At 44.9% G+C, this 16,295-nt stretch overlaps 1 protein-coding gene across 3 annotated transcripts in view; it reads left to right on the top strand.

Annotated features, from left to right (window-relative positions):
* Nucleotides 1–16,295, top strand: part of NEK8 (NIMA related kinase 8) — a 299,189-nt gene that overhangs the window by 271,628 nt on the left and 11,266 nt on the right. For 2 of the 3 annotated variants that reach the window (XM_078680094.1, XM_078680093.1), the window contains exons 13-14: nucleotides 8,204–8,362; nucleotides 9,016–9,174. In XM_078680094.1, the coding sequence (XP_078536220.1) occupies nucleotides 8,204–8,362; nucleotides 9,016–9,174 (318 nt within the window). The remainder of the gene's footprint in view (nucleotides 1–8,203; nucleotides 8,363–9,015; nucleotides 9,175–16,295) is intronic. The other variant, XM_078680095.1, reaches the window with a different exon arrangement.

The following is a 16,295-nucleotide window of genomic DNA, read 5'->3' as shown; positions in this document are numbered from 1 at the left end:
GATCGAGAGGACGTTCACACAGTGCTTGATTGACAACACTTGTTGATTAATATGCTATTAGATGTGTGTTTTCCGGAAATGTAGCTAGTGTGCTTGCATTTAAGTTTGTGTATTTCACAGAAAAAGTAATCAGCAGGAGGCCAACTGTTGTGTTTGTATTTCAGTGGAGCAGGTCTATGGACCATGTAGATAAGTGAGAGGGAGTTCACACATATTCCACGGGAACATACATAGTGTCTCGAGATTTATGGAGCACACACCCACTGTGTGTTTCTGTCAGGTGTTAAGTATTAATGTACCTTTCAGGGTGGGTTCTCCAGTGGGCGTGAGTTTTAGAGGATGGCATTGAGTGTTTTTGGTTACCCCCGCAAGGTCTCTGTATGCATGGCTGAAACCAGTGCCCCAATATGAGTGTTTATTTGTAAGGCACGCAGGCTGTGTGTTCTTCAATTAGAAAATTCTCTGTGACGCTTATTTAAGATGTGCGATGTGTCTGAGTATATCTCTCTCTCAGTGTGTACCTTAAACTAGATTAAAGGCCTAGCTTTTGGGGTCCTTTGATAATGTGGCCCTAAAGGCTTTGATACTTGAGAGCACACCCTTCCTTGGACTTTATTCCAGGTCACAACTTACTAATGGCTGTAGAAGAGTTTTGATTTTTTTTTTAAATAATTACTCAGCTTTTAAAATTTCAGTGTCTTGGTTTGTCTCCTGCTGGGCATGTAGCAAGGAAGTGAAGGTTCTTACAGTGCATGCTCCATTAGAAAAGGTTTTCAAGAACAATAAACCTCTAACACACATACCCTCCTTTTCTTTTGGTATATTCTACCTACACAAACACAACCTCTTTATCCATCTGCAAACGTCTTCCCCTTCTTTCCCCAATTCATACAAAACTACCTGACCCTCTAAAAATTACTTTCAACATATGCAGTACAGCCCTCAGCACTATCTAATCTCAATACCACAGAATTCCAAACCACAAACACACTAAACACCACACAATTCCAGCACACAATTAGCAATTACAATAAAAACAAAGTAACCCCTCTATCAACTATACCTCACTCTTCTGCTACCCGCTAACATCTAACAATTCCACTACCCCCTCACATCACTCCTTCAAACTCTATCTCTTCTCTCCAAACTACCTACTTACACTTGCTGCCTTCCTATAAATACTAAAACTAAGTTAAAGTCCATATCTCACTTCCACCGCCCACTAATAAACACTTACACTACTCCCTCTCTCTTTCTGTCTCTCATACACACACACACACAATCTTGCTCTATCATGCACTAATCCATAATTTCCTATATTCGTTCACTTCACGTCTTTCGACACCATTTCATAACCAAGATTTTTCTAAGAATAAGTCCCTCTAACACACACTACCATCCTCTGCTTTCGGTGTATTCTACCTACACCAACCTTAACCGTCCCTGGATGGTACGGGAACTGTTTTTCTTAAATTAAAAAAGTATGGGCACGTCGTGCTCTCTCAGATCCCTCCCCCCCCCCCCCCCTTCAACCAGTTTCAGTGTTGCATTTATATGGAGTCCTGCAGGCTTGCTAGGGAACACTGTAAGGACAAGCATTTATAATGCAATAGGTCTCGCAATGGCATTGTTTTCAGCTATTGGCATTGAAAATGTTATTGTTTTTTTTCTCCCTTTGTGAAGCATTAATCAAGTAATGGCGTTATAAATGACAATGTCTTTTACCCCCTGTTGACTTCCACAACCAGATAACTTGCCCCATAGGTAGCCCAGGTGCGTTTTTCCTTTTGCATTCTGGTACTTGTATTCATTTGGTTTTTTAAGAATAGAAACCACAGAACTACAGTGGTCAGGCACGTAAAGAACTCCGGACTGTGCGAGCCTCACACCTGGTTTGAGGTTTTAGAGACGACCTGGTAGATATGCCAAGGCAGGTTTTCTGAAAGGCTGATATTGCTGGGGACAATTAGCCGCGCCCCAACTTAAAGCCATGTTTGCTTGTGTGGACAGTGCTTTAAATGGAAATATAGGACTGTAGATACTCACTATTTGGAGTACCTGTTTCCTACTGAGAAGTGCAGGCACTCTCCTATTAAATGTATTGCAGCAGTGCTGAGAAGTGCGGGTACCCACCCATTAAATGTATTGCAGCAGTGCTGAGAAGGGTGTGTACCCACCCATTAAATGTATTGCAGCAGTGCTGAGAAATGTGGGTACCTTCCCATTACAAGTATTGCAGCAGTGCTGATAAGTGCAGGCACTTTCCTATTAAGTGTATTGCAGCAGTGCTGAGAAGTGGAGGTACCCAGCCAATAAATGTATTGCAGCAGTGCTGAGAAGTGTGGGTACCCACCCATTAAATGTATTGCAGCAGTGCTGAGAAGGGTGTGTACCCACCCATTAAATGTATTGCAGAAGTGCTGAGAAATGTGGGTACCTTCCCATTACAAGTATTGCAGCAGTGCTGATAAGTGCAGGCACTTTCCTATTAAGTGTATTGCAGCAGTGCTGAGAAGTGGAGGTACCCAGCCAATAAATGTTTTGCAGCAGTGCTGAGAAGTGCGTGTACCCACCCATTAAATGTATTGCAGCAGTGCTGAGAAGGGTGTGTACCCACCCATTAAATGTATTGCAGCAGTGCTGAGAAATGTGGGTACCTTCCCATTACAAGTATTGCAGCAGTGCTGATAAGTGCAGGCACTTTCCTATTAAGTGTATTGCAGCAGTGCTGAGAAGTGGAGGTACCCAGCCAATAAATGTATTGCAGCAGTGCTGAGAAGTGCGGGTACCCACCCATTAAATGTATTGCAGCAGTGCTGAGAAGGGTGTGTACCCACCCATTAAATGTATTGCAGCAGTGCTGAGAAATGTGGGTACCTTCCCATTACAAGTATTGCAGCAGTGCTGATAAGTGCAGGCACTTTCCTATTAAGTGTATTGCAGCAGTGCTGAGAAGTGGAGGTACCCAGCCAATAAATGTATTGCAGCAATGCTGAGAAGTGCGGGTACCCACCCATTAAATGTATTGCAGCAGTGCTGAGAAGGGTGTGTACCCACCCATTAAATGTATTGCAGCAGTGCTGAGAAATGTGGGTACCTTCCCATTACAAGTATTGCAGCAGTGCTGATAAGTGCAGGCACTTTCCTATTAAGTGTATTGCAGCAGTGCTAGGAAGGGACCATTCTCAGGCAGGGTAGGGGTGCACACCTCCACATGGGGGCGGCTTGGAAATGAACCAGCCTCAGGGAGGGTAGAGGTGTTCACAGGGGCCCGGCCTGGGAGGGGCCAGCCTCAAGGAGGGTAGGGGTGCTCATGGGGTCCGGCCTGGGAGGGGCTAGCCTCAGGGAGGTTAGGGGTGCTCACAGGGACCCGGCCTGGCAGGGCCCAGCCTCAGGGAGGTTACTACCACAGCTCCTCCTTTAAAAAAATTAAAAAACTTTTATGAAGCGCCAAGTATCTGTAATTTACTATCATGCTGCTCATTTCTAAAATGTGCATTTGCACACTTTTTTTTTAATGTTCCACTCCAAGATGGGCATCTTGAAACTGTATATAAAAAACAGTGGTGGCTATTGCACCAAGCATGTGTGTACATGCGTAGTGACGAACATATGCATACACATCTTCTCACCGGAGCACCTCTAGCACCATGTACACATGTGCATGCATAATGACACACCTGTATATACATCTTCACACTTTTTTTGATGATGTACTCAGCATAACAGAATACAGAAAAAAATACAAAAAAATGAAGGAAAGAATTCTTGAATTATTTCTAGACACTAGTAATTACTCTGTTGTTTTCAGTACTGGCAAGAACCATAGTGTTTCTTTTCGCCTATGCTGAACAGTATTTCAAAAAATATTGGCGAAGCCAACAGGTCTGCATTGGCAAAGCAGAAAGGCTAGACCTACTGGATTTGCCAATGTTTATTTCATAAATCAACACAAATGTTTGGTATAGGTCAGGAAAGTAGGGAGTTTACTGCATAAATTTAAAGCTTGTATTGTAATTTGAAACAATGACAACTTATTTTATGCTACTGCTGTTCTTATATGTGCCTTGTTACCCATTCAGAATTCCACATGAATTTTTGGTCCCATGTAGTAAAAACTGCTGAATGGATCATTTTTAACACAAAATATGAACTGATGTAAAGCTTGGTCCACCACACATTTCTTATTTGGTTTGATGAAGGCCATGCCTATTACATGAAGCCTGGAGGGCACAGCTGAAGGCTGCCAACTAGGGGAAAGAATGCCATGTGGTCAAGAGGAGAGGGTGCAGCTTCCTTTGTCCTCATCAATAAGTAGACAGTGGCACTGCGGCCTTACCTCTCCCTTTGATGTTTGCCAGAGCATGGCTTATTCGTCAGTAGAACTGCGGCACCCTGCCATCTGACTCTGTGTAGGGTAAGTGCGTTTACTAAGTCAGTGATGTCACTGATGAAGTCATCTGAGCCATCTGTGTGGCCAAGGGCAGAGCACGGGCTGGTAGAAGTTCTGGACCCGTAGCTAACCATAGAAGGGAAATAAATCTTCACTTCCGTCCAGGTTTTTTGGATCTTAATCCGAATGTCTCCTCAACTGAAGTTCAAGGTCACACAAATTAGTCATGTATAGCCAATATGAATGTACAGTAGTACACCATCCTTCAAAGTTCAGCATCCCAATATCATGCAACTTCTCCATGTAGCATTACCAACTAAGGGGCCACGACGGGCGTCTTCCGTGGCTTGCTCACGGACCACAGCCCCCTCAGCCGCTTGGATCCTCCTAAGATGTACAGCACCCCCCCCCCACCCTTTCATTCAGCAGAATAAGACATACGAGTCACGTTCATAGCGAAATGGTCACTGCCTGTTAACCCCTTCCATGCTCATGACGAGCTCAGCTCGTCATGAGGTACGCCTGTCGTACGCTCATGACGAGCTGAGCTCATCATGTAACGCGGTAATTCCGAATCTTTAGCGCACAGCGGTACAACGCTTAGCGCGGATGGGACAATGTACAGATGCTCCTGCACCAAAACAACAATGGATCTAGGCACAGATCTCTATACTGGGGTGAATGTATGACATTGTTCAGCATTCTGTCCATCAATTGTTCCCCGTGCACATGAGATGTGCAGCACACCTCCGCCCACCCACGGTGGCCACATTATCACCGCACCAAAAATGTGCAGTCTGAACAGTTTATGCTGACAACTTTTCATTGCCAAACAGAAATTGATGAAACGCGCAGGTAATAAAAAAGCACTTTAGCGCATTATCCGAAAGTCAATTTTCCCTCAATTTACCAAATCTATAGCAGTGAAAAGTCAAACACCATTTTCACAGAATGACCACCACTGTGGGAAATGAAGATTATAACAAATGTGGGTCATGTTGGTGTTTCAGCGTGCTTTATTCCATAGTCCAGCAACGTTGGTTGTCCTACACCTGAATGAATGACATACTGTCTGTGTACTTTACTTGGCTTTTACAACTCTAATGTACACATAAAGCTTTCAAAAGTAATGCAGCAGTGGTCTGTTTTGGGTATTGCGCAAATTGTTGGTCTGGTAAGTGCTGTATATATGGTAGCAAGCCAAGCCTATATTTCATGAAGCTAATCTTTATGTTTTTTGCGTACCCCAGGTTAAAATTATTTTGTGATTTAGGCTTCGCATTGGAGTTTAAAGTCATCCAGCCATGGGACCTTTTTGATAAGGCAGCTTTGTCCTCCAGCCACGAAAGATGTTTCACTGTCTTCCATTCCAGTTTTTTAAAGATGGTTGCTGTGTGTAATTAAATCTCCTTCCATAACTGTTCATGAAGAGTTCCCTGATCGGCTTTCCGCACTTTATCCCAGTTGATGATGTAAGCCCCTTGCCTTGCAATTGATTGTTTCTGCAGACCAAACTCGAGACTAATTTGTGCAGGCGATGTATATTTAGGTAGCCAGATGATCCTGTATGCAGTCGTTACTGTGGCATCAAGTGTTTTGGCATCTCTTCCTTTCTGTGCCTCGCTGCCATAGGTGATTGTTGGTAGCAGCGTTGCGCGGACCACCTGTGCCAAAGGCAGGATCGAAGGGCTTTTTAGTTTTGTGTTTAAAGTTTTTAAGGAGATGGATAGCGCTAGGCCTTTGTGCCTAATGCTATGTTTCTGAGCCAGAAATCAACAGCCTTTCTCTAGCTTTACTCCCAGATATTTATATTCCGTTGTGTTCTCGATTCTGGTCTCTCCCCAGAACCAAACAGGTGGCTGTCTCCTTTTTTTTCCCAACCATCATGGTTCTGGTTTTGTCCAGATTTATCAGTAAGTCGTCTGCTTTGGAGAAATCGTGTGTAGCATTTAAAAGGTGTTGAAGCCCTACTTTTGTTTGACTAATCAGGACTATGTCGTCCGCGTATAGTAGACAGGGTAGCAACATGTCTCCTTTTTTTGGGGCGTGTGTTACAGCTGATTAAGTTTGGGACTAGATCCGCTATAAACAGATTGAAAAGTGTGGGCGCCAGAACGCATCCTTGTTCCAGCCCTTTGTCCATTTGAATCCGCCTCGACAGGAAAGACCTGTTGCCTAGCTTTATCTGTACCCAAGTGTCCGTATGCAGGTTTATCATAAGATTTAGTAGGACTGTGGTAGCCCCCAGCTTACAGCTCCTGGCAGTAGGTGAGTCTGGACAAGGTGTTACATAGAGCCCAATTTAGAGTATAGCAGAAGGCTGCTTGGCTAGCTAGGCCAGCAGAGGCTTTGGTCTCTGCTCCCTTGGTGGACGATTCCATTTCATATTTAAAGATTCCCGTCAGATAGGCAGAGTTCTCACTCCCTTCAGTGGAGCCAGTTCTGCGGCAGCTCTACTGAAGGCGGTGAATCTTTGTCAAGCAGTGTCCATGTTTGTTGTACCCCTCAGGAAAGGTTTTTACTATGTCTTGGAGAGCCTGGAGCTAGCTTTTTTCTGGTATGAAAGTATAAAGCATTTGAAAGATCCCCCTAAAGAGCATACTGCTGACCAGTTATGCAAGTACCATGAATTGGTATCCCTTAGTATCTAGAGATAGGTTTCAATATTAGAATATGCATCAGTGTCAGGGAGTACTGTGATTAGCTACAAATAGATTCATGTTAGCTCAAGATTGGTATTTAAGCTGTGGCATGTCTTGGTCTTGAATTCAGTGACTTATATGGTTTTCTTTCATGTATGGCCTAATGCTAGTGTTTTCCATTATGTAAAAACTACATAGGCTTGCCGTTTTGATCGCTAATTATATTCAGTATTTTGCATGCCTATATACAGCAGCTCAAGCTTTGCTATAATAAATGAGCTTCACCACTCTGTTTTTTTCCTTAATTTATTTTACATCTGAATTAATTATAGCATGTTATTTATGTACTTGTGGGGCCTTTTTATGTTTTATTCATTTTTAATTTTTTTATTTAAAAAAACCTTTTCCAAGTAAATTTCTTTTGACATTCATACAACTTCTGTGACCTTTTCCATTCAATCAGCCACCACTCTAGTCTTGATATCTAACAACAGAACATTGTTAGCATTATCTGAGTGTGTCTGATTTAAACTGAACATGTATTTATCTGGACGGAATATGGGTTATTTTAAATAAGCAAATATCGTATACGTCATAGTCAATCACATAACCATGTTCCATCTCTCATGCTTTGATTTACCTATCTCACAATGGAATCAAGAAATAATACGGTAAACATCGTTTACAACGATTGTCCCGCATTTAGCCCCATTTATTTTGATCTGCAGTTTCATTCTCAGTCACTAGTGAGCCATCATTGGCTTTCTCTGGTGCAAGACAAGCGACCAGCGAACCCCAACTCTCCTTCGGCCAGGCTTTTGATCCAGTCTTGTACCTGAAGCCAGGAGCCATGAATGTTTTATCTTTAATTATTTTGATTTGCTAATTAAGATTAACCTACATATCATTAATTAACTTAAACTTGAATAGGGACATTTTTAGATCTTTCTGAAAAGCAAGCATGCCATAGATTACAAGGAAGCTCACCAGTATGGTCTTTCCTGGTTCTGTTTGAATTTTATGCTGTTCTCCAGTGCTACGTCCAGACAGTTTCTGCTGCACGAGGCACACCTCACCGCTTTTCAGTCGCTGGCAAGTTGTTTTTCATGTCTGCCTTTTACGTCTGCACTTTTCTCCTCATTCACGATGTGCTGTCTTATATCCTCAGTGTCCGGACAATGTTACACATTTGGAAGTAACCAGCATGGCCAGCTGGGCACTAGCACCCGTCGGAACAGCCGTGCCCCCTACCTGGTCTCTGGGATGCAAGGCGCAAAGCTCACAATGGTGGCATGTGGAGATGCCTTCACCGTAGCCATCGGAGCAGGTGAGGTGGCTAACGGTAGTTCCTCAGATTCAGAGCCTCCTATGTAACTGTGATGGGAGGGCCGCTCTTTACAGCTGTTTGTACAGAACTATGCAAAGCTGGATAAGAGAGGTGAAGTCAGTGCTTAATTTGAGCCGGTGGTTTCCAGCTCAGCACCGGCACTTAATCATCAACCCCAACGCTTTTTACGACTAATATTGAAGGACACATTCATTTACGGGGAGATTAAGGGGTTTGCCCAGAATCACAGGATGTTGAGCCGATGCCGAGACTCGAACCTGGTTCCGCAGCTCCAAAGTCTGCATCTCTGCCCATTAAGCCACACCCTTCCCCCTCTTTCATGGCTTTGAGGTTGGTTCTGTTTTAGGCGGCACTAACAGGAGAAATTGACTGGTGCAAGCTGCCGCCTGGGCAGAGCCCCAGCACTTATGTTTTTTACAAGTGAACTACTGGGTGATGTTCACTTGTATGTTTAGGATCTGCAGTAATCCTATTGACACCAAAGTAAGCCTTCAGTAAAATAGTTCCTCCAGTGTATCCTACTTCATTAAGGGCACTGGTTGGAAAAGAGTGGGGAAACCGCTCTTATATTGTCTGTGAACCTATGAATGCTTTAGGATGGTGAACTCATATTCTGATCACTCTCTTAACAGATGGTGAGGTGTACACTTGGGGAAAGGGTGCCAGGGGACGCTTAGGGCGCAAGGACGAGGATTCTGGCATACCAAGGCCTGTGCAAGTGGAGGAGAACTACCCCTACGTTGTTGTGTCGGTGGCATGTTGTCACGGGAACACCCTGCTGGCGATAAAACGTGAGTATCTGATGCCGTGAAAAGAGAGAACTGTAGGAATTTAACTGGAGTGTACAACTCATTTTCATAAATACAAGTATCTTTGGGTTAAACAGAAATTACTGGTGTCTGTGATGCCACACGAGCCATATATACACAATAAAGGTATTTCTGATGGATACATCTGCCAGTGGATTCCTCATCTTGTGAATATACCCTGCGCCACCAGCATTTGGAAATTTTTCATAGCTCTCCACGCCGACGAGGACAACGTCACAATAGCATGGATCCGGACGCTGCTCCGCTGACGTCACTGGAGCCATAATAGTGCCTCGTCGGCGTGATGACGTCCGTTCCCTTTTTTCCGCGCCGGCGACGCCAACGGATTTGAGTCTCTTCATGGTTTTGTAGATACATTGTGTTTCTGGCTTGCTTTTCTTGTATCTTTTTTGAAGATGTCTACAAGGAAGTCGGGTTTCAAGCCCTGTAGGGAATGTGGGGGACATATGTCCATCAAGGAACTCCACGAGGATTGTTTTTGGTGCCTTTCATCGGATCACGATGTCGAGGGTTGCGCTTGTTGTCACAAGATGAACCCTAAGGCATTGAAGGAGAGAGAAGCCAAATTATTCATGGCTAAGATAAGATAAGAAAGGAGAAGAGAGGTCGAAGAAGATCAAGATCGAGGTCCAGGTCATGATCGCGGTCGAGATCGAAGTAGACGTCGGGTCATGCTTCTAAGTCATGGAAGCACAAGAAAAAGAAGAGGCATCACTCTCTACGCCCATCAGACAAGGATTCGGCTCCGAAGACGACTTCTCCAGTACCTCGACATCGTAAGGACTTCGTCTCTCCATCACTTTCAGGCTCAATTCAAGGTACTCCTGTTCGTTCGGCTTCGCCTGAAGCTTCTCCAGTGCATTCTCTGATGAGGTGGATGAAGCTCAGGTTCCAGATGAAACAGTAGCTCCATTGACTCCACCGTCGGCGCCGGCTGGCCCGACTCCTGTAATGCCTCAGCCTGAAAAATGTCCCGGGGCCCTACCCACCTTTTCCTGGCCCGGGTACTGATCCATCATATTACTTTAATGCAATGTATGGAGTCTTTTCGAGAGCTATGTACTCCTCTGGAGCAACTTCGGGTCCCATGGGTCCGATGGCCTTTAATCTGGGAGTTCCTCAAGCTTATGCTCAGGCTCAGTTTTTCACGTTTCTTCCAGCGGCTCCGTCCTGGCATTTCCCGGCGCCGAGGACTTCGACACAGTATCCTTCATTTCCAGCGCCGTCAGCTCGACCTCGTTCGACTCAGACTGTGACACCGGATCTGAGTTCGACGGCGGCACCGGATCCATCAGAGTCGTGTCTGGCGCCGCCGACGCCGGTGCCGAGGATAAGGTTGAGGCGAGAGGCGCAGAGAGTTTTGGAAGAACAGTGCTATCGAGCAGAAGTAGAAATGGAGAAAGGTGAGCTGGAAGAGTCAGTAGACTTATTTGAAGGATTGAAGGAGGCAAGTGGACTTGATACATCCCCGGATTGGGAACTTTTTCCCTCAACAGATATTCCTTCTAAGGATGTGGCTCCTTACCACACCTATTAAAAAGGCAGCAAAACCTTTAGATCTTCAGCTTCCAACAGCTGAGTATAAGTCTAAAATCTTAACTGAGGTTCTACATTCTCCCTCCACTGTGAAAGAGCCATTATTGCCTTTTAATGATGCTATCACTGAACCAGTTTTGGAAGTCTGGCGTAAGCCCTTTTCAGCTCCAGCAGAGTCAAAGTGTTGCAAGGAGGTGTAGGGTGGCTCCAGGAGACCCCGTCATTCCTAACATCTCATCCTTCTCCTGAGAGCCTGGTGGTTTAAGCTGCTTGTTCTAAAAAATCATCTGGGGCTTTTCCTCAAGTCCCTGGAGACAGAGATTCTAAGAGACTTGATCAATCGGCTAAAAAGATATTTTCTTCAGCAAGTGTGGCCTTGAAGTCTACAAATGCCACCTGTCTTTTGGGTCGTTACATACATGCTCTTATGGATTCTGCAAAAGAACTTGCTCCTAAGTTATCTGAGAAGGATAGAAATTTTGTTAACGAAGTCTTGGAGGAGTCTCAGGCTGCTGCACGCCAGGTTATACAGAGCGGTCTGGACACTACGGACTCTGTAGCTAGGATTATGGGTTCTTTGGTTGCCATGAGGAGAAGTGCTTGACTCAGGTCATCAGAATTTTCTCTGGATGTTCATGCGACTCTTTTTGACCTCCCTTTTGATGGTTCAGGACTGTTTGGTAAAAAAGCTGATGCAGCCTTGCAAAGGTTTAAGGACAGCAAAGCCACCGCTAAGTCTTTGGGCCTGCAGATGCAGCCTTGAGGTTCAAGTTACAGAAGATACAAAGGTTTTGGGAGGTCGTCCTTTCGGACCTACAGGCAGCCGCATCAGCTGCAGCAACAGCAAAATACTCTGTATAAATCATACAGAGGCAAGAACACAGGTTGTCCATGAAGGTTGTCAGCCCTCCTCTTCCTCCTCCTCTACCTCCCCTCCTCTTGCCACGGCAAAGCAGCCCTAGATCCACCATTCTGGATCATGTGGGTCATGTGGGGGGTCGACTAACCCATTTTTGACAAGATTGGGAATCGGGCACTACGGACCTTTGGGTTCTAAATCTTGTGGAAAATGGGTATGCCCTTCCCTTTCGGGAATTCCCTCCAAATTACCCTCCTTGTCAAGGTGCATGCTCGGAGGACCACCTTCTTCTCCTGCAGGAGGAAGTCCTAACATTACTAAAGAAAGGTGCAATAGACGTGGTTCCAGAGTGGGAAAGGGGTTAGGGATGCTACTTCCGGTATTTCCTGATTCCCAAGAAGGATGGCAGGTTACGCCCAATCCTGGATCTCAGGATCTTGAATCTTTTTCTGAAGCAGGAAAAGTTCAAGATGCTCACCCTAACGCAGGTACTTCAAGCGCTGCAACAGGAGGACTGGATGGCGTCGATCGACTTGCAGGATGCGTATTTTCATATTCCAATCCTGAAGTCGCACAGAAAGTATATCCGTTTTACGGTGGGGTCGCAACATTATCAGTTTGCCGTTCTCCCGTTTGGACTTACTACAGCACCTCGAGTCTTCACCAAGGTGATGGCAGTGGTGGCTGCCCATTTCAGGGGGTCGGGGATTCCAGTTTTCCCCTATCTGGACGACTGGCTGCTCAAGGCGGCGTCACCAGAGAAGGTGCTTCATCATCTGCAGGTGACAACCCAGCTGTTGTACAAATTGGGTTTTTCGAGTGGTATCAGCACAATGGGGATCTCAGGGAGTCGATCAAGATCTCCAGAGACACTGCAGCGGATCTGTCTTGGTGGAGCTTGAAGGGCAATCTGTCTCAAGGAAAGCCCTTCCACCTTCCTCCATCGGTGGCCACAGGAATAACGGATGCATCCACTCTAGGGTGGGGTGCTCATCTGGGGGATCCAGAGATCAAGGGTCTTTGGTCGCCAGAGGAAAGGTTGCTTCAAATCAACCTTCTAGAGTTGCGTGCGATTCATTTGGCGCTAAAAGCCTTCGTCCCCTCCCTTAGCGGTCAGTCAGTTCAGGTCCTGACGGACAACTCTACCGTAATGTGGTATGTCAACAAGCAGGGAGGTGTAGGGTCGCATCATCTCTGCAGAGAGGCTCTGCGAATTTGGTCCTGGGTTCAGGACCATCAGATTTGTCTGATGGCAAATCGTCTGGCCGGAGTTCTAAACGTACGGACGGACAGTCTCAGTCGGCAGTTCTCTGCTGACCACAAGTGGAGGCTCCATCCGTAGGTGGTTCGTTATGTCTTCCAGACGTGGGGAACTCCTCTGGTGGACCTGTTTGCCACTCACGAGAATGCTCACTTCACGTCATTCTGCAGTCTCCAGTATCCGATGCAGGGAGCTTTGGGGGACGCATTTCAGTTGAGTTGGAGCTCACAACTCCTTTACGTGTTTCCTCCCATACCCTTGATTCCTCGGGTTCTGAGGAAGATTCGCCAAGACCGGGCCCGAGTCATTTTAATCGCCCTGGATTGGCCAAGACGGGTGTGGTACACATATCTACTCCACCTCTCATCACACCCTCTGCTCCGTCTCCCTCTCAGGGCAGACCTCCTCTTGCAGAAGCAGGGGCAGGTTCTACATCCCTACCTCCGGAGATTGCACCTTCCTGCCTGGAGCACTCTAACAAGCGCACTCTTTCCAGGTGGATTATCTTGTGCATCAAGATCTGTTATTCTTTGGTTGGTAAGGAACCCCCAGAGGGTATTAGAGCTCACTCTACCAGGGCAAAGTCTTCCACATCTGCATTGTCTAGAGGTGTTCCTGTGGAGGACATTTGTCGGGCAGCAACTTGGGCCTCCCTCCATACTTTCGCTAAGCATTACTGCTTAGATTCTGAAGTGGGGAGGGATGGACACTTTGTGTGCTCCGTCCTGCAGGACTTTTTGGTATAGAAGGGTGGACACCCTCCTCTGGGAGTGAGAACTGCTGTGGGACTCTATTCACAAGGTGAGTAATCCACTAGCAGATGTATCCATCAGAAGAACAAGTTACTTACCTTTGGTAATGCTTTTTCTGGTGGATACAGTATCTGCCTAGGATAAGACCTCACTGGCCCACCCTCCTCCCCGTTGTCCACCCTTGCATACCTACAATAGTGATAATGTGATAAAATCTATCTGTTACTTTCAAAGGAAGTGTATTATTCTTTTTCCTTTCCTTCATTGATTTCACACTGTGTGTGTTGGTTTGAATATTATGTACTGTGTATACTATATATATATTTGTTGTCGGTCTGTCCGTGTGCCTCGAAGGCACGGAAAAAAGGGCGGAACTGACTTCATCACGCTGACGAGGCACTCTTATGGCTCCAGTGATGTCAGCGGAGCCACGTGCAGAGCCATGCTATTGTGACAGCGTCCTTGTCAGAGTGGAGAGCTACAAACATTTCCGAATGCTGCTGGCGCAGTGGATATTCGCAAGGTGAGGAATCCACAGGCAGATACTGTATCCACCAGAAAAAGCATTACCGAAGGTAAGTAACTTGTTCATTTCAAGTATTCAAACTGTGTGTTTTTTATCTGTATTGGGGGGAGTTCTTATGCAGGTTTAGTATATGCTGTTTTTCCAGACACAGTTGGTGTCTATATATATATATATATATACGTTGATGGCACAAAGGCCAATGTTGCCCATAGGTGGCACTTAGGAATTTGTAGACCATGTCCCAGTGTGGCCTTAAAGTGTGAAGCCTTTGCACGTTTGTCACAATAAAATTTCCCTTAAAGTGCTATGAGTTCAGCCTCATTGCTACCATTTTAATATATATGGGGTTAGCAATGGGCATGACCGCTCATCCTGTGGCCCACAATAGTCTCTTAAATACTATAGATTTAACTACATCCACCCTGTTCATAATACCTGCCACAATTTATAGAGCTTACATCAAGTTATTTCAAAAGCTAAATTACTTATTTCAACATGAACAGATCTGCCAAAAAAATATTTCAAACGGGTATATGCTTTTTGAAACACAAATTTATGTTGAAACAATATTAAATAGTAAATACATTGTTACATATATGAACATACAGCAACACACAGTGACTGAGATTTGGAAATTATTTGTTATTATAGTCATCTCATTATCACTGATGTGGTCACCTATTTCAAACAATATGTACAAAAGGAACTTGTGAATGACTGTACAGAAAACTAACCCTTAAGGGAAAAAATTCACAAAGAAAATAGGTATAATTGTCGACGTTTCGGTCTAGGTAGTGAAGGCATCTGTTAGACCATCTTCAGGACGGTAGATTCATATGTTGAATGACCCTTACAAGACTACATTGGTGACGTAGAATGGTTGATGTAGTGTAGTCACTAACTGGGGTATACCATTGGAAACGCTGCCTAAGGAACTCCGGACCAATTCCATGGAGATCTTTGAAAGCAATGCACAGAGCTTTGAAAATGATGCGCTTGCAGGTCGGTAACAAATGTAGATGTCTTAGCGCAAGTGCTGCAGATTTCTACTTAGGAATGCCTAGTAGTAGTCGAGCCACAGCATTCTGAAAGACTTGTAGTTTGGTCAGGCATTTTCATCTGATATTAAAGGAAAGGACATTGCAATAGTTGACCTAGGATAAGACCAATGCTGACTTTACCTTTTTTTTTTTTAAATGTTGAGGGGTGAATGGGAAGATTTTTTTGAGAAGTTTAAGCTGAGGGTATAGTATTGACATGGCCCTCGAACGAGAGGAGATGATCATAGGTAACTCTCAAATTCTTTAACTTGCTTACAGGAGTGGGGAGAGCATCTAATTCTTGTGGCCACCATGAAGGTGCCCAAAATGAGTTATTGCTTCCAAAGAGGAGGACCTCCATTTTGTTGGTATTGAGTTTCAAGCAGTTTAAGTATATCCAGTTTCCAACCTTAATCAGTTATGGAAACGCTGGCAATGTGAGTAGGGTTGCTTGCCATGGATATCACGATTTGGGTGTCATCGACGTACAACACCTCAGAGAACTCCTATGATGTAATGAGTTTCGCTAATGGGGCGATATATACATTGAAAAGCGTAGGGCTCACAGAAAAGCCATGGGGAATCCCACCAGGTAAAGTGAAGGATGGTGATTTAAAAATCTCCAAAGCCGCAAATTGTACTCTCTCACTGAGGAAGGATTCTAGCAGTAATAATGCTAGGCCCTGAATCCTGATCGAGGCTAGGCGGTTGAGTAGTATGGAATGATTGACCGTATTGATTGCCGCAGAGAGATCTAAAAGCACCATAGCAACATTACCTCCAGCATCTACTGTTTGTCTAACCAGTTCTGAAGCAGTGATCAAGGCGAGTTTAGTGCTATGATGGCTTCCGAAGCCGAATTGGGCTGGGTCAAGATGTCCACGAGTCTCTGTGAAGCAGTTTAATTTCCATGTTCATTGCATTTTTCACCATTTTGGCCAGGAAAGGCAGTCTATATATGTGCCTGTAGTTGTTTGGGTCTGTGTAGTCTAGGTTTGGTTATTTCATAGAGGGAGCACTGACGCCTGTTTCCCATTGGGGAGGAAGCTGCCCAAATTAAATATTAGGCTAAAGATGGTCAGGTTTGGCGCTATGATTTAGGGTGCCA

This window comes from Lissotriton helveticus, chromosome 3_1, assembly GCF_964261635.1.
Source record: "Lissotriton helveticus chromosome 3_1, aLisHel1.1, whole genome shotgun sequence".
Lineage (NCBI taxonomy): Eukaryota > Metazoa > Chordata > Amphibia > Caudata > Salamandridae > Lissotriton > Lissotriton helveticus.
Note: the sequence above shows the minus strand (reverse complement) of the source record. Positions and strands in the feature narration are given on the sequence as shown.